At 39.4% G+C, this 16,561-nt stretch overlaps 1 protein-coding gene across 2 annotated transcripts in view; it reads left to right on the top strand.

Moving 5' to 3' along the window:
- The window catches only part of LOC108275122 (dedicator of cytokinesis protein 2), a 131,406-nt gene that overhangs the window by 30,015 nt on the left and 84,830 nt on the right, over positions 1 to 16,561 (top strand). For both annotated transcript variants that reach the window (XM_017485726.3, XM_017485725.3), the window contains exons 22-24: positions 3,428 to 3,536; positions 3,905 to 3,975; positions 9,408 to 9,514. In XM_017485726.3, the coding sequence (XP_017341215.1) occupies positions 3,428 to 3,536; positions 3,905 to 3,975; positions 9,408 to 9,514 (287 nt within the window). The remainder of the gene's footprint in view (positions 1 to 3,427; positions 3,537 to 3,904; positions 3,976 to 9,407; positions 9,515 to 16,561) is intronic.

The following is a 16,561-nucleotide window of genomic DNA, read 5'->3' as shown; positions in this document are numbered from 1 at the left end:
TCTCAACTATAGCTGTGCACAGGACTGTTATTTAATCTCGCTCGCAGCTTTGTTGAAACGATATTTTCGAATGGATTTAGTTGTTTCTATTTCCCAAAATATAAACAAGCTAGTCACCTAATTTAAATCATCCTGCTGTACGTTCTTGTAAATGAACATGGCCTTTGTGTGACCCATGAGCTTCTTATCTTACCGCTTACTCACGGCCACATGAAAGTCTTTTTAGCATACCTTTTAGCATATCGCAATTTTTTTATGCTAAAAATGAACAAACAAGGAAAACTGAACACTTGACCACACAATTATTGTACATTAAATTATGCCCTTAGGACAGAAACAAAAATATGCAAAACTCGCTTTCACCTTATTTTGATGAGCTCGATATGGAGAACTTCATATAATAAAACATAAATGCACCAGTAGTGTGTCTATATTGTTAGCTTCCACACCCACGGAACATATCCTCTGGGCGTAGTGTGTCCCAGAAATATATAAGTCATATTTAGGACTGTGTTGGGCCTGCTGGTGCACAGAAAGGCATAAAAATAAAAACAACGTTTTAAATTTTTAAATATATGTTTCAAATGATTATTTTGCTGAGGTTTATTTGTTACCCGTCTTATAGTCTTCCATATTTCTCTCTGTAACACTCAGTATCTGTACAGTGCTATCTGTTTCTGTAATAACTCATGTGACTCTGCTGGCCATACAAGGACAGTTAAGGGTTTGTGACTGACGGCCCTGCAGTCTGTAAAAGATCTCCTAATGCTTTTTCATTTTATATGGGCCACCGGGATTAACACTCTGCTGCAGTGAGTGTGTGTGCAAGTGTGTGTATGAGAGAAAGCTCAGTCCCTCTAACCACAAGCCTTACGGTTGTTTTTCCTGTTGCGTTTGATGGTGTTTGTGCTAGCACCATAACACAAGCTTTATTCCATCACTCAGCGTTTGATGTATGAATTTATCTGTTGTGTATTTTTAAAAAAAAATGTATCTTGTGCTTTTTAACGCAAAGCAGCGGTGCTTGTGAATTTACCCCGTTTTTTTTTTTCTCTTTTTCCCTCCATTTTAACCATGGCTAATCTAACAACCTTTAAAATAACAATGAATAACGTCACAGTATGAAGTTGAAATTAGATTAAAAAATTTTTTTTTTGCTCTGCTTGTAAATGCAACCATAACAGTGAAAGCTTTATGACTGATTTGAAATGACCCTCAAAGTCATTTCTCAACTTTCAGAAAAGTATCATGGATTGTCGGGCTGTTCTTACCCCAACATTTTTTAGTGTGTCTAAGGATGTCCCTTTGCCATTATTTTTCTCTAGCTATGTTCTTCAGAAGAGTTAATAATCCCAATCTTTGCACAATGAATAGGAAAAAATAGAGAATTTATTGAGTTATTACTGACCCTGAGCACATGCTACTTAATACATGTTACAAACGGTGTCCTTCCTGCACAAACATGCCTTTTTTCCTGTCTTGCATCCTGTAGCTTTTTTCACCTCTATGATATTTTTTCATGTTTGGTCTGACACATACAGGATGCATTTTGTCTCCACGTTTCTAGAGTAGTTACACAGAAACTGATGGTTTCATAAGTCCTCTGTTATTTCTCAGTAATGTGTGTAGAGGGTCAGAAGCACTGCTGTTCCTTGCATAGATTAATTATAAATACCGATAGTGGTGTTATCTATCCAATGACTGTAGCATAAATGGAGACATTAAGCACGAGAAATTAAGAACAAGGGTATTCAGCAACAGTAACCTCCTTCTTCACACTAAGATTTCTGTTTACCAGGAGATCTTTATCTCTAGCATCATATATGGCTGTGAACCTTCCGAAAGATGTTGGAATCTTTCCATATGAAGTGCTTTCAGCACATCCTTCTGTAAAACTGACCTGGCAAGACCATATGCCACATACTGAGATCCTGCAAAAGACTAACTGCTAGAGCATAGAAGCAATTATAATGCTTGGCCATGTCATCAGGATGGCAGCTAATCACCCGACACGCAAAGTATTGTACGGTCAACTACAAGTCAACAAAAGAGACCATAGAGGTGACATCTGGAGACTGCATAGTTTGGCAGCAACTCTGTCACCTACCAGTGCAAATGGCAGAGGACAGGAGAATCGAACACCGCTTTTCTAAAATACAGTAGAGGAAACTGACCATGTCTGCACCTGTTCCCCCAAGACACCTCGGACAGGTTTTCACAAGCCCTGTCTGTCATTGGTATATAGTCATCAAAAACACACAAACAGTAACAGAAGTCATCATCGATCACAATGGACTACCTAGAAGAAGCAGGTGTGTGTCAGGTCCAGTCATGTTACCTCCCATGATTTTACTCCACATAATAACAGAGAGAAGACGGAAAGCTCAGTGCTTTGGGGCTGCAATACCGAGAGTGAAGAGAACTGAGGTTGAGCTTAACTGAAAGTAAATCATGGAGAAGGAGTAAGGAAGAGAGACAAATGACATGGGAGATAGGGAACAGCTAGAGAGGCAGGATGGCTAGACACAATTAAAGAGAAGTGGCTGAATAGGGGCAGAATGGTATAAAGAGAGAGAGAATTGAGTGAGACGTCTTTGGCGCAGTCTCTTAAATCAGACAGCTTTGATTGAAGTGTCAGTAAGGCTGTTCTCAGTGCAGAACTGTGAAGCGGTTTCTCTGCCGTACATCCACTATACCCGCACAAGCAGGGGATTTAACATTTGATCTATCTGGTAGAACTTTCCCGGTGTGGGTTGTGGAGCCGGTCCCTAAACCTTCTGCACTTTTCCACTGCTTAAGAGCTGGCTATTACTGACTTTTTCACTTTGGCTCCAGTACTAAAATGCTTCTGGACTATAACCAATAGTGCATTTACACATGAACTCCTGAAATTGTGATTTCGACAATACACGCTCACTGTTCAAGTGGTTAAACTCACGATGTTGCTAAGCAAATGGGAAATATAGACAGCAAATATTCACTAGCTATTGAATCAGACTAATGATTTAGGTAGCTACAGAGCCTTTCGTGGAAAATTGTCAAAGCAGAATGATACAGAAGTGAAACAAATCTGTTGCTAACATCAACATTTCACTCAGACGTGTTATCGGTGATTAAGAAATACTCAGTATGACTGAAATTAAGCCCAGCACCAACCACAAACCCGATGCTGAGAAACATTGACATTGCATAACCCGTGAACTTAGCTGTAAGATGGCTGAAAGTCTCAACTTCCAAATTTGTCCGCCATTCACTTAGAATCATTTCAAGTAAACGTGGTGATTTGAATTCCATCCATTTGAACGTAGCACAAGAGCCAGTGATGTTAAAGACATGACCATTTCATCTCCATGAAAACAGCTCAAGCAACTCATGACCACCATTTATAGAATGTGAGCAATATTTCTTTTTTTTTTACCCCCCCCAGGCTGTATGAGGGAAAGGAGCAGGCCGAGTTTGAAGACTCTCTAAAGGGCCTGTTCGAGTCCATCAACAGACTGATGAAGAGTGATTACACCACCACCCTACTGCAGCAGGTGCGTGTGAATGTGTGCGCTTGAGAGAAAGACACTGAGGGAGAAAGGGGTGGATGATGGTGTGTGCAAATGTATGTTTGTGTGTGCATTTATGTGTAAGGTGCCATCCTTGTAGAACTTTTTTTCCTGTTAATGAATTCAGCACTTGTGCTTAGCCAGTCGTATCCTCCCATCACACTTGGTTCTGGACAGGCACCTTAGCTTTATCATGCCTGGTAGCCTGGCAAAAAGTGAGACGTCCACAACAGGTGATACGTTAACAGGTTAACACAGCCAGGATTGATACTTTAGCTGCTGCGAACAGCAGTCAAACATAAATTAGCACAGATCTGAATAAAAACTGTGTGTTTGTCTGTGTGTGTGTGTAGGTCGCAGCTCTGAAGTATTTGCCTGCTGTGCTGCAAGATATCGAGACTGTTTTCGATGCAAAGCTGCTCAGGTGAGGCTGTCACACTTTGTAATAGAAAAAGAAAAATAGAAATAGAAAGGTGGAGGGGTTTATACTGAGGGCATTCAGCAGACACAGCATTCTGTAGGGTCGACATTCTGCACAATTATAGTTGTCTCAAATGTTTAACAGACAATGAATACTATTCCAGTGTAATGAACGGGTTTCATTTTTGATAATATTGCAACTTCTCTTGAATTTGTCATATCTCCACCACTATCTGGGAAGCTTTCTTTGGAGAATGCACCATGAATGCTAATTTGCAAGGAGATGAGAGGTAGCAGCCTGCATTGCGGAGAGAAAATCGCTTCTTTGTGACATTGTTCAAGCCTGTTTTAGATAACGTGAAACTCTCAACGTAAGAAACTTTTAGTTCACCATTTCATCTACAACCCCGATTCTAAAAAAGTTGGGACGTTGTGTAAAATGTCAATAAAAACAGAATGTAGCGATTTGCAAATCTCATAAACCCATATGTTATTCACAATAGAATATTTCAAATGTTTAACCTGAGGAAATATACCATTTTAAGAAAAAAATAAGGTAATTTTGAATTTGATGGCCGCAACACGTCTCAAAAAAGTTGGGATGGGGACAACAAAATGCTGGAAAAGTAAGTGTTATTCAAAAGAAACAGCTGGAGGTTGCTTGGCAACAGGACAGTAACATGATTGGGTATAAAAAGAGTATCTTAGAGAGACAGAATCTTTCAGAAGATAAAGGTTGGCAGAGGTTCACCGATCTGCAAAAAACTGCGTCTACAATTTGTGGAACAATTTCAGAATATTGTTCCTCGATGTAAAATTGTGAAGACTGAATATCTCATCATCTACAGTACATAATATCATCAAAAGATTCAGAGAATCTGGAGAAATCTCTGTGCTCAAGGGACACGGGTGAAAATCAATACTGCATACCCGTGATCTTCAGGCCCTCAGGCGGCACTGCATTAAAAACAGGATTCTGTAATGGAAATCACTGCATGGGCTCAGAAACACCTCCAGAACTCATTGTCTGTGAACACAGTTCACCGTGCCATCCACAAATGCTGGGTACAGCTCTATCATGCAAAGAAGAAGCCATATGTGAACATGATCCAGAAGCGCCGACATCTTCTCTGTGCCAAAGCTCATTTAAAATGGACTGCGGCAAAATGGAAAACTGTTCTGTGGTCAGGCGAATCGAAATGTGAAATTCTTTTTGGAAACCATGGACGCTGCGTCCTCTAAACTAAAGAGGACTAAAGAGGCACAGGACCATCCGTCTTTTTATCAGCGCTCAGTTCAAAAGCCTGCATCTCTGATAGTATGGGGTGCATTAGTGCCTATGGAATGGGCATCTTGCACATCTAGAAAGGCACCATCAATGCTAAAGGTATATACAGGCTTTAGAGCAACATATTCTTCCATCCAGATTCCATCCCATCTTTAGTTCTGAGAGACTTTCCCTCTCTAAGAGACTAATACCTCTCTACTCTTTTTATTCACAATCATGTTACTGACCTGTTGCCAATTAACCTGATTAGTTACAAAATGTTCCTTCAGCTGTTTATTTTTAGTAACACTTACTTTTCCAGCCTTTTGTTGTTCCCGTCCCAACTTTTTTGAGAACTGTTGTGGCCATCAAATTCAAAATTACCCTGTTTTTTTCTAAAAATGGTATCTTCTATTGTGAATAATGTATGGGTTTATGAAATTTGCAAATCATTGCATTCTGTTTTTATTTACATTTTACACAACGTCCCAACTTTTTTGGAATGGGGGTTGTAAGTTTAATAAAGAAGAGCAAAAAACTGATACGAGGCTGGTAGATTCTTATGTAAATAAATGCAAATTTACAGCATGCGTGTGGAGTTACACTAGGGGAGCACAATTAAATGAGCACGAAACTCTTTAGGATGTTTTCATAAGCTGGGAGAGAAACGTCATCCATATGCCAAAATAAGACTAGGAAGGAATAAGACTAATCGACTAGTCTGCAAGATGTAGAAATAAAGAAAGAGGTAAAAAGTTTTAGCTTGGAAAGGCAATCTTAGAAATAGCCAATCAAAGAGCGTTTTTCACACATGCTCACATCCAGCCATGAAGTCAAGATTCATGCTGTTATGCAAGAAAGAAGTCCACTTTTTCAGAGACACTGTGTCTTCAAGGACTTATTCCAGTCTTCTGCCTGGGCTAATTCAGGATGAAGAATAATTCATTGATTAGGGTATTGTTACTGAAATATAATATATATTCTTAATTAAATTATAGTTGTGTCAAGAATATACAGTATAATGTATCTGTATATACTTTTCATGCATTATTATGATTGGCTGTAGTTTCACGAGACAAATATGAGACTGTCCCATGTTTGTTGGTGTTACATCCTGGCTATGCTTATGGTATTTGGTGCATCAGATGCCTTGCTGCTCTAAGCACTGTGATGTGTACAGCAAATCTGAAGCACTTGAATGAAAATGTCCAGCATGCTTTTTGTTACAGAGGAAATTCTAGCAAGATTCTTCAAGGAATGTGAAAGGAATTAAAGGTTAAATGCAGGGCTATTTGTTATCTGACACCACGGACGCAGTTGAGGGTTAAGAGCTAATGGTGGTTGTCTGACAGTCTTGCTATTTAAACTCTCTACTTTCCAGTTACAGCATACAGCATTTGTGAGAGGAGCTGCTTTTCTACACAGAAACATGAGACAAAACATTCATCCATCCATCCATCCATCCATCCATCCCTTCATTTTTTTGTACCACTTATCCTACACAGGCTCACAGGTAACCTGGAGCCTATCCCATGAAACTCGGGGACACAGGGCGGGGGACACACTGGACAGGGTGCCAATCCATCACAGGGCACTATCGCATATACATTCACACAATTTAGAGATGCCAATCAGTCTACAACGCATGTCTGGTCTGGGGGAGGAAACCTGGGAGAACATGCAAGCTCCACCCACACAGGGCGGAAGCGGGATCAGGATCCAAAACTTAAAGGCTTGCATACTTCATATTTTTATCCGTACGCTAGCATATGAGCACAATCATATAGCCTTTCAAAGTAATGATAATGAGTCTTTATTGACTTTATTACAGCACAGTAATAAAGTTCGCATATCCCAGCATGTCAAGAAGCTGGGGTCAGAGTGGAGGGTCAGGTATGATACAGTACCCCTGGAGCAGAAAGGGTTAAGGGCCCAACAGTGGTAGCTTAGCAGTGCTGGGGCTAAGCACTTGAACCCCCGACCTTCCGATCAGTAACCCAGAGCCTTAACCGTCAAGCCACTGCTGCATTTGACTTACGTGTACACACGCGGTCGACGCATGCACATTACGACAACTTGTGCTACCCTTCCTGGCCTACAGGAGTCAGTACAGAGCAGTAAAGCAGGTGTTCTGGTGTGTAGGACGACAACGAAGAAGAATCAAAACAACACGAAGAACAATGCTCGGGCAATCTCTCGCCACGATTATCACCCATATACAAATCCGTATACTCTTTAAGGCTAGAATTATACAAATGCAGGAACTTTCTAACCTGCACTCGTTTCCTTCGCTTCCATTTATTACGTTTATTCCAGCCCTGGGTCACTACTGCCACCTTGTGGAACAACTATATAATGCAAAATAATTAAACGCGCATGTATAAAGTACACACGGTTAGAAAAATCTGGCGGCGTGCGTACAGTACACGTGTACTCTGCTGATGACAAAATTTGCGTCACGCGTACTGTACACTGTTCCGAGTCCGTGAAAAAAGAGTGAAGCATACTTTCTACTTAAGGCTACAAATTTCTCAAGTGCAGAAGCTTTAACACAGGAAATGGTAACGCTTTACATGAAGGTTCTCTTAACTGATATTATCTAACACATTCTTTAAGATACACCATGAGTAACATTAGCAAAGTAACTAACACATACATTCATTAATTATTTTTAAAATAATAAACCAAATAAGACAAATAATGACCAATCAGTAACCATTAAACTTGCATTGAACGGTCTTTAGATCATCAACGACTAACCTTCCATCACTATGACCATGTGTTAGAAAAAATTCAGAAAAGAGGCTCAACAGCACATTTAATATTTACACCAGGAGAACAACAGCGAGTAAACTATCAATATTTCATAACATGCTGTAATTGAATTTTTGCCCATGTACGGTAAATGGACTTTTTTTAATCATGGAGCTAACTTACTATGTATTTGTTACCATTACCTACGGTTTATTAATACTGAAATGTATCACTTGTAAATATTAACTAATAGAATTAAACAATAGTTAGTTTAAAATGTTACCCAGAAACTTCAGCTGATAAAATTTTGTCCACAAGCTTAAACCCAGGACTTTATTCCAGCATCTTTAACCCTGACGCTTTAGCCCAAGAACCTAAGACACAGAACTCTAGCCCAGGAACATATTTATCTTAGCCAGGAACCTAAGACCAGGATTTCCAGCACATAATCCTGTGAGTCTAACCCAAGAATTTAAGTTTAGGAATTTAAGAACATGTGAACATTAGCATGTGTGTGTGTGTGTGTGTGTGTGTGTGGTAGCAATTATCAAGAGAAAAGGAATAAAAAAAAAAAAGCTGTTTGACCTTTGACACTAGACAACATATGCATACAAATTATTAAAAAAAAAAATATATTAAAAAACACAAAACTTGGAAATTTTCACTTTACGGCCCAACACACACACACACACACACACACACACACAGACACTTGAGCTCACTCAGTGAAAAGATTTTTGAATCAATGTTATTGTTGCCTAATTAAAAAGTGCGTTGGCCTCGCGCTGTGTGGCTGTGTGCTGATGCGTTGACATTTGCTGAGCCCACTTAGCTTTTTCTGGCAGCACACAAAGTCATCGTCTGGCTGTTGAACTTACACAGGCTTTCCAGAACCCCTTATTTATTAAAAAAGAAAACGTATTAAGTGACAGTGCTCTTGGTTCAGTGACCATATTACTGTAGGCATTATTAATCAGCATTTGCAGCATGGGAAGTTTTCGCTGTGTTTGTATTTGCTTACACGAACACAGACCAATTATATCCTTAGTAACAAAATCAATAATGTGCAATCACAAGTGTTCCTTTAGACCTTGCGAGACAGCGTGCGGGACTTGCTGTCTGACTGATGATCGATGCACAGCACGTCGATACACGCCTGGAGAACAGAGCTAAAATGTCTCTCAGTGTTTGTTTTCTGTTTTCGCACACAGATTTAGGATTTTTGACAAAAATCTCGGCTTTACTTCATTTTATGCGTTACTATTAAGTTATTAAAGGTTTAAAAGGCTGGTGGTATGGATCAGTGTGACGTCCACTGCAAATTACTGAACAGAACATAAAGGTTCGAATTTGAAATGCTGTTCTGAGTGGTAACCATTTCCCTCCTCCGTTTCTCCCTCTATTTTTCTCCACAGTAAGTTGCTGTATGACTTCTACACCTGTATTCCCCCAGACAAGTTGCAGAAGCAGAAGGTGGCCTCCATGACTGAGATTGTCAGCAGTCGGCTTTTCAGGCGGAAGGGTGAGCGACCACACACATCCATCTCATCAAGTCTGTCGATTCCCGCCTCCTCCTCATTTTCTCCTCCACCTTTTCTTTTGTCATCGCCTTGGCTGACCCCATTACCCCTTAATTTTCTCCTCGAGCCTTTCTTTCCATCTTCCCTCCTCTCATTTTCTTGCCCCTCCTTTACTAGGACCTCCAGCCTACCGTCTGCTCAATTTGACTATTTTCATGCCATCTTTCTTTCATCATATTTGCAATGTGTTATCTCTCTCTCTCCTTTCCTCTTTGAGCCGAATCATTACGCGTAGGTAAACAGTGGCCCCTGGCCTGGTCCTGTCCAATAGCCTGCTAAATAGATGCCAATGGGTGATGAATGGTGTGTGCGTGAGTTTTAATAAAGAGCGTGATGACTCTGGTTGTGAAACATCCGCCAGGGATTAATAATGGAGATGCTGGGCACACAGCCCACGAGTGTGTGCCTGTGTGTATTTGCTTCACACTCCATGATTGACACCACTGGAGATCCCAGGGTGAGTGAGATAGGTACTCTGTTGCTCCTTGCTCAGCAGATGAGTTTGGCAGGCCACACTTCTCTTTAATGAAGAGAAAGTCCTCATTAGAGCTCTTTAATGAAGCTGAAGACCCTGCAGCCTACAGCAGATGAAAGACAGCAGACAATGCATTTCATCCTGGAATCCAGTGTTCACAGGGTTACAGTTAATCAGGGCTGTACATGTTCATGTTAGTGATGTTGATTTGAGCACCTGCTGCTGCCAATCTGGTCTGAACTGCAGATCAAAGACCATGGGAGTATCTTCAAGTTCATATAACATAAGCTTATAGTTTTACTTAAGGGGAAAATATATTTGGGAAAATATAGGAGTTTATAGAATTAGACCATTAAACCAGTTCTCAATAGGAAGTGTGCTTTTTTTCTGACTGGCCAGGCTAACTGGTGTGTGTGTGTGTGTGTGTGTGTGTGTGTGTGTGTGTGTGTGTGTGTGTGTGTGTGTATATGTGTGTGTGAACATAAAAACATTAACTAATTTGTTACATATTCACACACACATTTGGTTGTATTCATACATGTAGATTGCTAATGCTACCTTGCTTGTTTACATGAGGTAACCTGATAAGATTTTTGTGTCAAATTCATACACAATTATCATTTTGAGCATCCAGGCTAACATGAGGCAATGATAGGATAGCTGAGAGGTTTTTGGTCATGTTCATAAATATGTACAGTCTTCACAGCTAATGACATGATATCTGAGGAAGTTGTACTTCTTGTGCAATCATAAAACTATTTCGAGGCTCAGGTGAAACTCTAAAACTTATTTAAAGTCTTAAATAAGCTTAAATACAGTGATTTAAGCTTGATCACATGTGTTAAACCAGACAACACAGAGCTGCGTATTGCAATCAGACTGAAAAACGTTGCTCTGTATATCTGCTCCAGGTGCTTCAGGCCCTGTTTACTCTAGTGCGTTTAAGTTTTTAAACAGCGTTTTAAAATGAAAACGATCTTCGTCCACACCGGCGTTTCCGCTGTGTTTCAGATTCGATCTCCGTCTACACTACACGACCGAATACGCAGGTCACATGACCATTCATGCACACTGGGCATGCACATACAGTTGTAAACAGGAAGTTGGTTGCTAGTCACCGGCAGGCAAAACAAACTGGCGGTACATGTAGGGCTTACGCCGCTTGAAATGAGATTTGTTGCCGATTGCTCCAATCATAGCTCGCCTCTCGTACATGTAGGCATCTGCAGTATTATAAAATACAGAATTTAACTGCACAACTTCTGCTAAGAATGACAACAAAGCCAGCAAAACGTGCGGTTCAGTCTCCGTGTTGTTGTGTATATGATCAAGGTAGCGAAACGGTCATATGGTAGGGGCTTGACGAATCAGGGAAGGATACGCAATGATCCAGAAGAGCCAATCAGGGGGCGAATGTGGGCGAAGCCACGCCTTCACACGTTTTCAAAAGTCTTCATTTTGGCCTGTTTACGTGAGCCCAGAGTTTTCAAACTAAAACGGGGTCTTTGGCGTTTCTGAAAGTCTCAGTTTTCGAGGGTGGAAAATGCCGGAGTAGTGTAGACGACAGGCGTAACCGTAGCAACAGTTATGCGTTTTAAAATGAAACTGCACTAGTGTAAACAGGGCTTTAGAATGACCTGATACTTTAGAGAAGACATCTGAGACCTCCACAAAAAGGCTCATACCTGTTGTATAGAGTCAAATCCTTCTCTGCTGGGATGTTGACGCTTGGCAATTATGTTGCCTTTGATTAATATCCTGTTTCAAAATCTTCACTTATACTCTTGTACGCTGTAGTTTTCCTGTTTCTGCATTTTCCTGCTTTTTCATCATTCAGTCATATTTATGGGTTTTCCTCTAAACCTATCTCAGCCTCTCTTAATCTATCTATAAAAATTATTTCCTTATATCCCCTTTCTATTCCATGAATTTTTTCTCAGTCACACTCAACCTCTCTTTCCTTGTCAAACCCTTCCCCCCATTGTCTCTCTTGATTATCCTTTTCTCTCCACCACATTCTTCTCTTCAGTTAGTCAAAGAGAACCGATTAGTGTGGACATCACACATTACAGCAACCTAAAGGACAACCAACGGCACACGAACAGCAAACACTTTAAAATCACCGCTGGGAAATACAAGGCTGCCAGGGAATGAAAAACATTACACATCCAGTCAGACAGCTGACTCACATTGTTAAATCCTTTTGGTTAAAACAGTGTTAAGCAGCCAACCCTGAAAAACCTGTACCACTACAACGAAAATTGTATATCACAGATGAGTCAAGCATTAACGATTGCTAATTAAGACAACATACAGTAACACTTCATTGATCCCAGGTGGGAAATCTCAGTGTAACTGCAGCATATAAATAATGCAAATTAAGCAGGGCAACACAACTGTAAAAACAAACAAACAAACAAAAAAACATCCTGTACAGACTTTACAGTAAACTACTCTCAATTAATTTGACAGTGAGCTAAATATTACAAGCTGTAAAACTGTATTTAGTGGGGAAATGTGGTGCTTTCACAGACACTCCCTTTATCCCACACAAATATACTGATGAATTTGAATAGTAAACAGCAGAAGTAAACAAACGTAAAGACTCAGTAAAAAGCTATGCAGTATTTTGGAAAGCAGTGACGGTTCAGATTGGGGAAACATAGAACAGTTATAAAAGTGCAACAAGTTAGTGTTGGGAAGCTCCTTCAAGTATACGCCAATTTTATTCAATTTATGTATACTTGGTAGAGTATACACTAAGTAAAAACGTGCTTGCAGTACATTTTTGACATATTAGCATGTCTACATGTATATTATACAAGTGCACCGGTTTTCTGTTTACCAGGCAGTGGGTCTGTCCAGTGTACCAAAAAAATGAACAAATTAAAGCTTTAAAAAAAAAAAATTATATATATATATATATATATATATATATATATATATATATATATATATATATATATATATATATATATATATATATATATAATATTATTATTATTATTATATTTACAAAAACATTTCATTGGCTCCCACATGCTGCTGTTAGTATGTGGTTGGGATATTGCACTCAGTCAGTGACACTGAAGCTACAGTGTGATTATATTTTGGCTCTACAAAATATACTGTCATGTCATATACTGTCCACTGTCATGTCGTAATTATGCTGGAGGCTAATCCGTGACCCTGGTATCCTAAACAGTGGGTGAGTTATAGATGTACATATTTAATTCCCAGAAATCTGTAGGCCTGGAAGTTCCCCTGAGCATATTAACACCTTTGGCATGTTTTTGTGGCATGTGGTTATATCACAGAGATCAGATTTCCAAAAACGTTTTTTTTTTTTTGTTTTTTTCAAAAACTCCATGGCCACTCACCTCCTGGGTTCCAGACTATCTTCGATTCATGCACCTTATAGTAAATGACGCAGCCCCATATGCCATATCACCACCTGCACGCACCATATGGGACTCTAGTATAAATAGTCGAACTAAAATGTGCTCTTTGGCTCATGGTGACTGGCCCAAGGCCATCATAGCGTTCCAAACCCTCGCTTGTAGCTCCCCGTGCTGCTATCTGTTTGCTCATTTATTTATTCATGCGTTTGTTTATTTATTTTTGAGTTACCGCCTCCCTTGCGAGCCACATTGACAGGCATTTTAATTGAAAATTGTCTGGTGTATTAGGCTGAGGCAAGGCTCCATTTTGCGGCGTGTCGTCAGAGATGAGCGAGATGGGAGCGAGACATTTATACCCAGTAATAGCCTGGTCAGCCTATCAGCACCAACCAATACATGCTTAATCCCTAACGTGTCAGATGGAAAGGGTGGAAAGAGGGGGGTGTTGGGAATGAGTGATGTGACAGGCGAGTTTGAATGGATGTGAACTGCAGGCAGAAGGGATTTCCATCACCTGAGAGATTGTTAGTTGTTAGTGTCAGTAGGTAGGCTTTTAAACAAGGAGAATGATTATTTTTAAAATCTCTCAAAATGATGACTCTTGTCTCAAGGTTACTTTTAAAAGTTTTACAGTCTGTATTTAATATGGACTGGGGTTGGCATCATGAATTTCTAAACACCACAAATTCATGTTCAATCATTAAACGTGTCAGTTATAAGTATATCCAATACGACTGTGGGATTATGGATGCATGTACACTGCTGCATGTCATTATCTCACACAGATGCATTTGACAGGTGCTTATTTAATTTCCACTTGAAATGAAATTAGATTCATGAATAAAATATGGGGCAATTAACTTGGATTATTCTACTGTCACATGCTAATCTGACAGACTGAGATCATTAAAGCATTAAACAGCAATTATGAAGTTATGTCACTGAGCTGTGAAAGAGTTTTTTATTTTGCATTACCAGAGAGTGGGGGAGTCAGTTGTTTGACGAGGGTGACATTTGAATCCGGTCACACATTTTATTCAACAGATGCAGAAACTGCAGCGAGAGCTCGTGGAATGCAGTATATTTTCATTCAAAAAAAAAAAAAAAAAAAAATCGGATATTTTTGAAGTACTGTAACCGTTGACACAATACTGCGTGATTCAATACGCATAGAACTGTGACGTCATTCTGATTTGTTTCTCAAGTATTTCTTTTCTGTTACATCACTCATATTATCCTGTTAATGTGTTATATATGTGACACTAATGTGAACAGGTCATGGTCTTGAACTGATCCTGCATGATCAACACAACAAAGGCACACTCAATCAGAAGTAAACAAACCAAAGAACTGCACCTAGCAACTGAAATGGGTTGCCAATGTCACTTTACGTTAACGTTTCATGCCACGTTAAGCTAGTTTGGAACAAGGCTGTAGCTGGAAAAAGCAAGTCTCTGGGTGGTGTTTTTTTTGTTGGGCAAGTTATCAGTTCACAGATAGTATGCCAAACTGAGAGGAAATGTAAGTGCAGACAGCATGTCTGCACATCTATGATGTAACCATTTCAGTTTTAAGATATTTGGCAAAGATTCAGAGATTGGAAGAGCGATGGAGTGGAAAATGGCCGTACCAGACAATGATAAAAAAAAAAAAAAGACGATAAAAATATGTATTGCTGTTACAGTGCGTGCACACCATAGTGAACTTGTTTAGAAGAAGAAAGATGCATCTCTTTCCATTTGCCAAACTTTTTGGCCTAGTTTCAGGTCTTTTGAGATGTAGTTGAGCTGGAAAAATTTTGCTGTGACTTTTACTAAACTCAAAAGTTTTGGCCACACTCCAAAGTTGAAAATGTGAGACTCCTGATATGATGACAGATTTTATTTATTTTTGTTCACAGTTTGTTTGTTTTTTTCCAATTCAATTCAATGTTATTTGTACAGCAAATAGACATAGGTATTGTTACAAAGCCGGTTTACAGAGATCCAGATGTATATTTGTACCCCTAATAGTCAAGCCAGTGGTGACAGTGGCAAAATAAAAAAGCTCCCTGTAATGACATGTGGAAGAATCTGTGAGAGGAACAAGACTCAAAAAGGGATCTTATCTTCTTCAGGGAGTAGTGCCATCTTTATGGTTACAGAAGCAAACCCCCTACACTACAAGATTTGCCAAGAACTAAACGTGACACACAGTGATTATGCTCAGTCCTGAACAGTGATTTTGACTGCCACAGAATTTCTCATGACCATGTATGACTTGAGATCAGAGCAAGCATCCAAACAGTGAGTAGATCAGAAGAGTTAAGATTTTTATACATCTCATGGCACAGGATGACCTTCGAAGATAATCGTTTAAGACAAGCCTAAAATCTGGATATCTTTTGGCATCATTGGTCTCACAATCAGAATTGAAATGTCAGATTCACTAGCTTTTTTCAGACAGCAGAGAAGTTCTGATTTATTTTTTTGACCAAGCTTGATTTGTTTGTTCAGACGTTAGTGCCAGTTCCCATTAGTGGCATCTAGTGTGTGTGTGTGTGTGTGTGTGTGTGTGTGTGTGTGTACAAGTCAAAAGTTTAGTCACACTCATTCTTTATTTTGATTTTTTTCTCTCCACATTTTCGAATAATAATAAAAAGTCAGAATAAAGAAGGTCATCAAAACTCTGGAAGAACACAAGCGGAACTATGGGAATTATGTTGTGATAAAAATCCCAAATGATTTGGTATTTTAGCATCTTCAATGTGGACGCCCTTTTTGCCTAGAATTTCCAGAAATGTATTCTCATTCTCATTTTCTCAACCGATTTCTTGAGGAATTCCCCTGAGATGCTTTTTAAACAATATTAAAGGAGTTCACACCTACGCTGGACTCTTATTGGCTGCTTTTCGGAATATTTTGCTCAGAGTCGTCCGTTTAAATAATAAAAAAAAAATTTTGTAACTAAAATGTTAGTTTTCAAACATTTACTCATGCACCTTCAGATCAAAAGGTTTTTAAGATCATGAGAAACATTCGAGTGTTTTAACCGGTAAAATCTCCACATTTTTAGTTGTGTGTGCTGAGTCATGTGGTGCACATAAAAGCTTGCTACTAACTCGAATGGATTTG

This window comes from Ictalurus punctatus, chromosome 14 (assembly GCF_001660625.3).
Source record: "Ictalurus punctatus breed USDA103 chromosome 14, Coco_2.0, whole genome shotgun sequence".
Taxonomy (NCBI): Eukaryota; Metazoa; Chordata; class Actinopteri; order Siluriformes; family Ictaluridae; genus Ictalurus; species Ictalurus punctatus.
The sequence above is the reverse complement of the archived record's forward strand: the minus strand, read 5'-3'. Positions and strand labels throughout refer to the sequence as shown.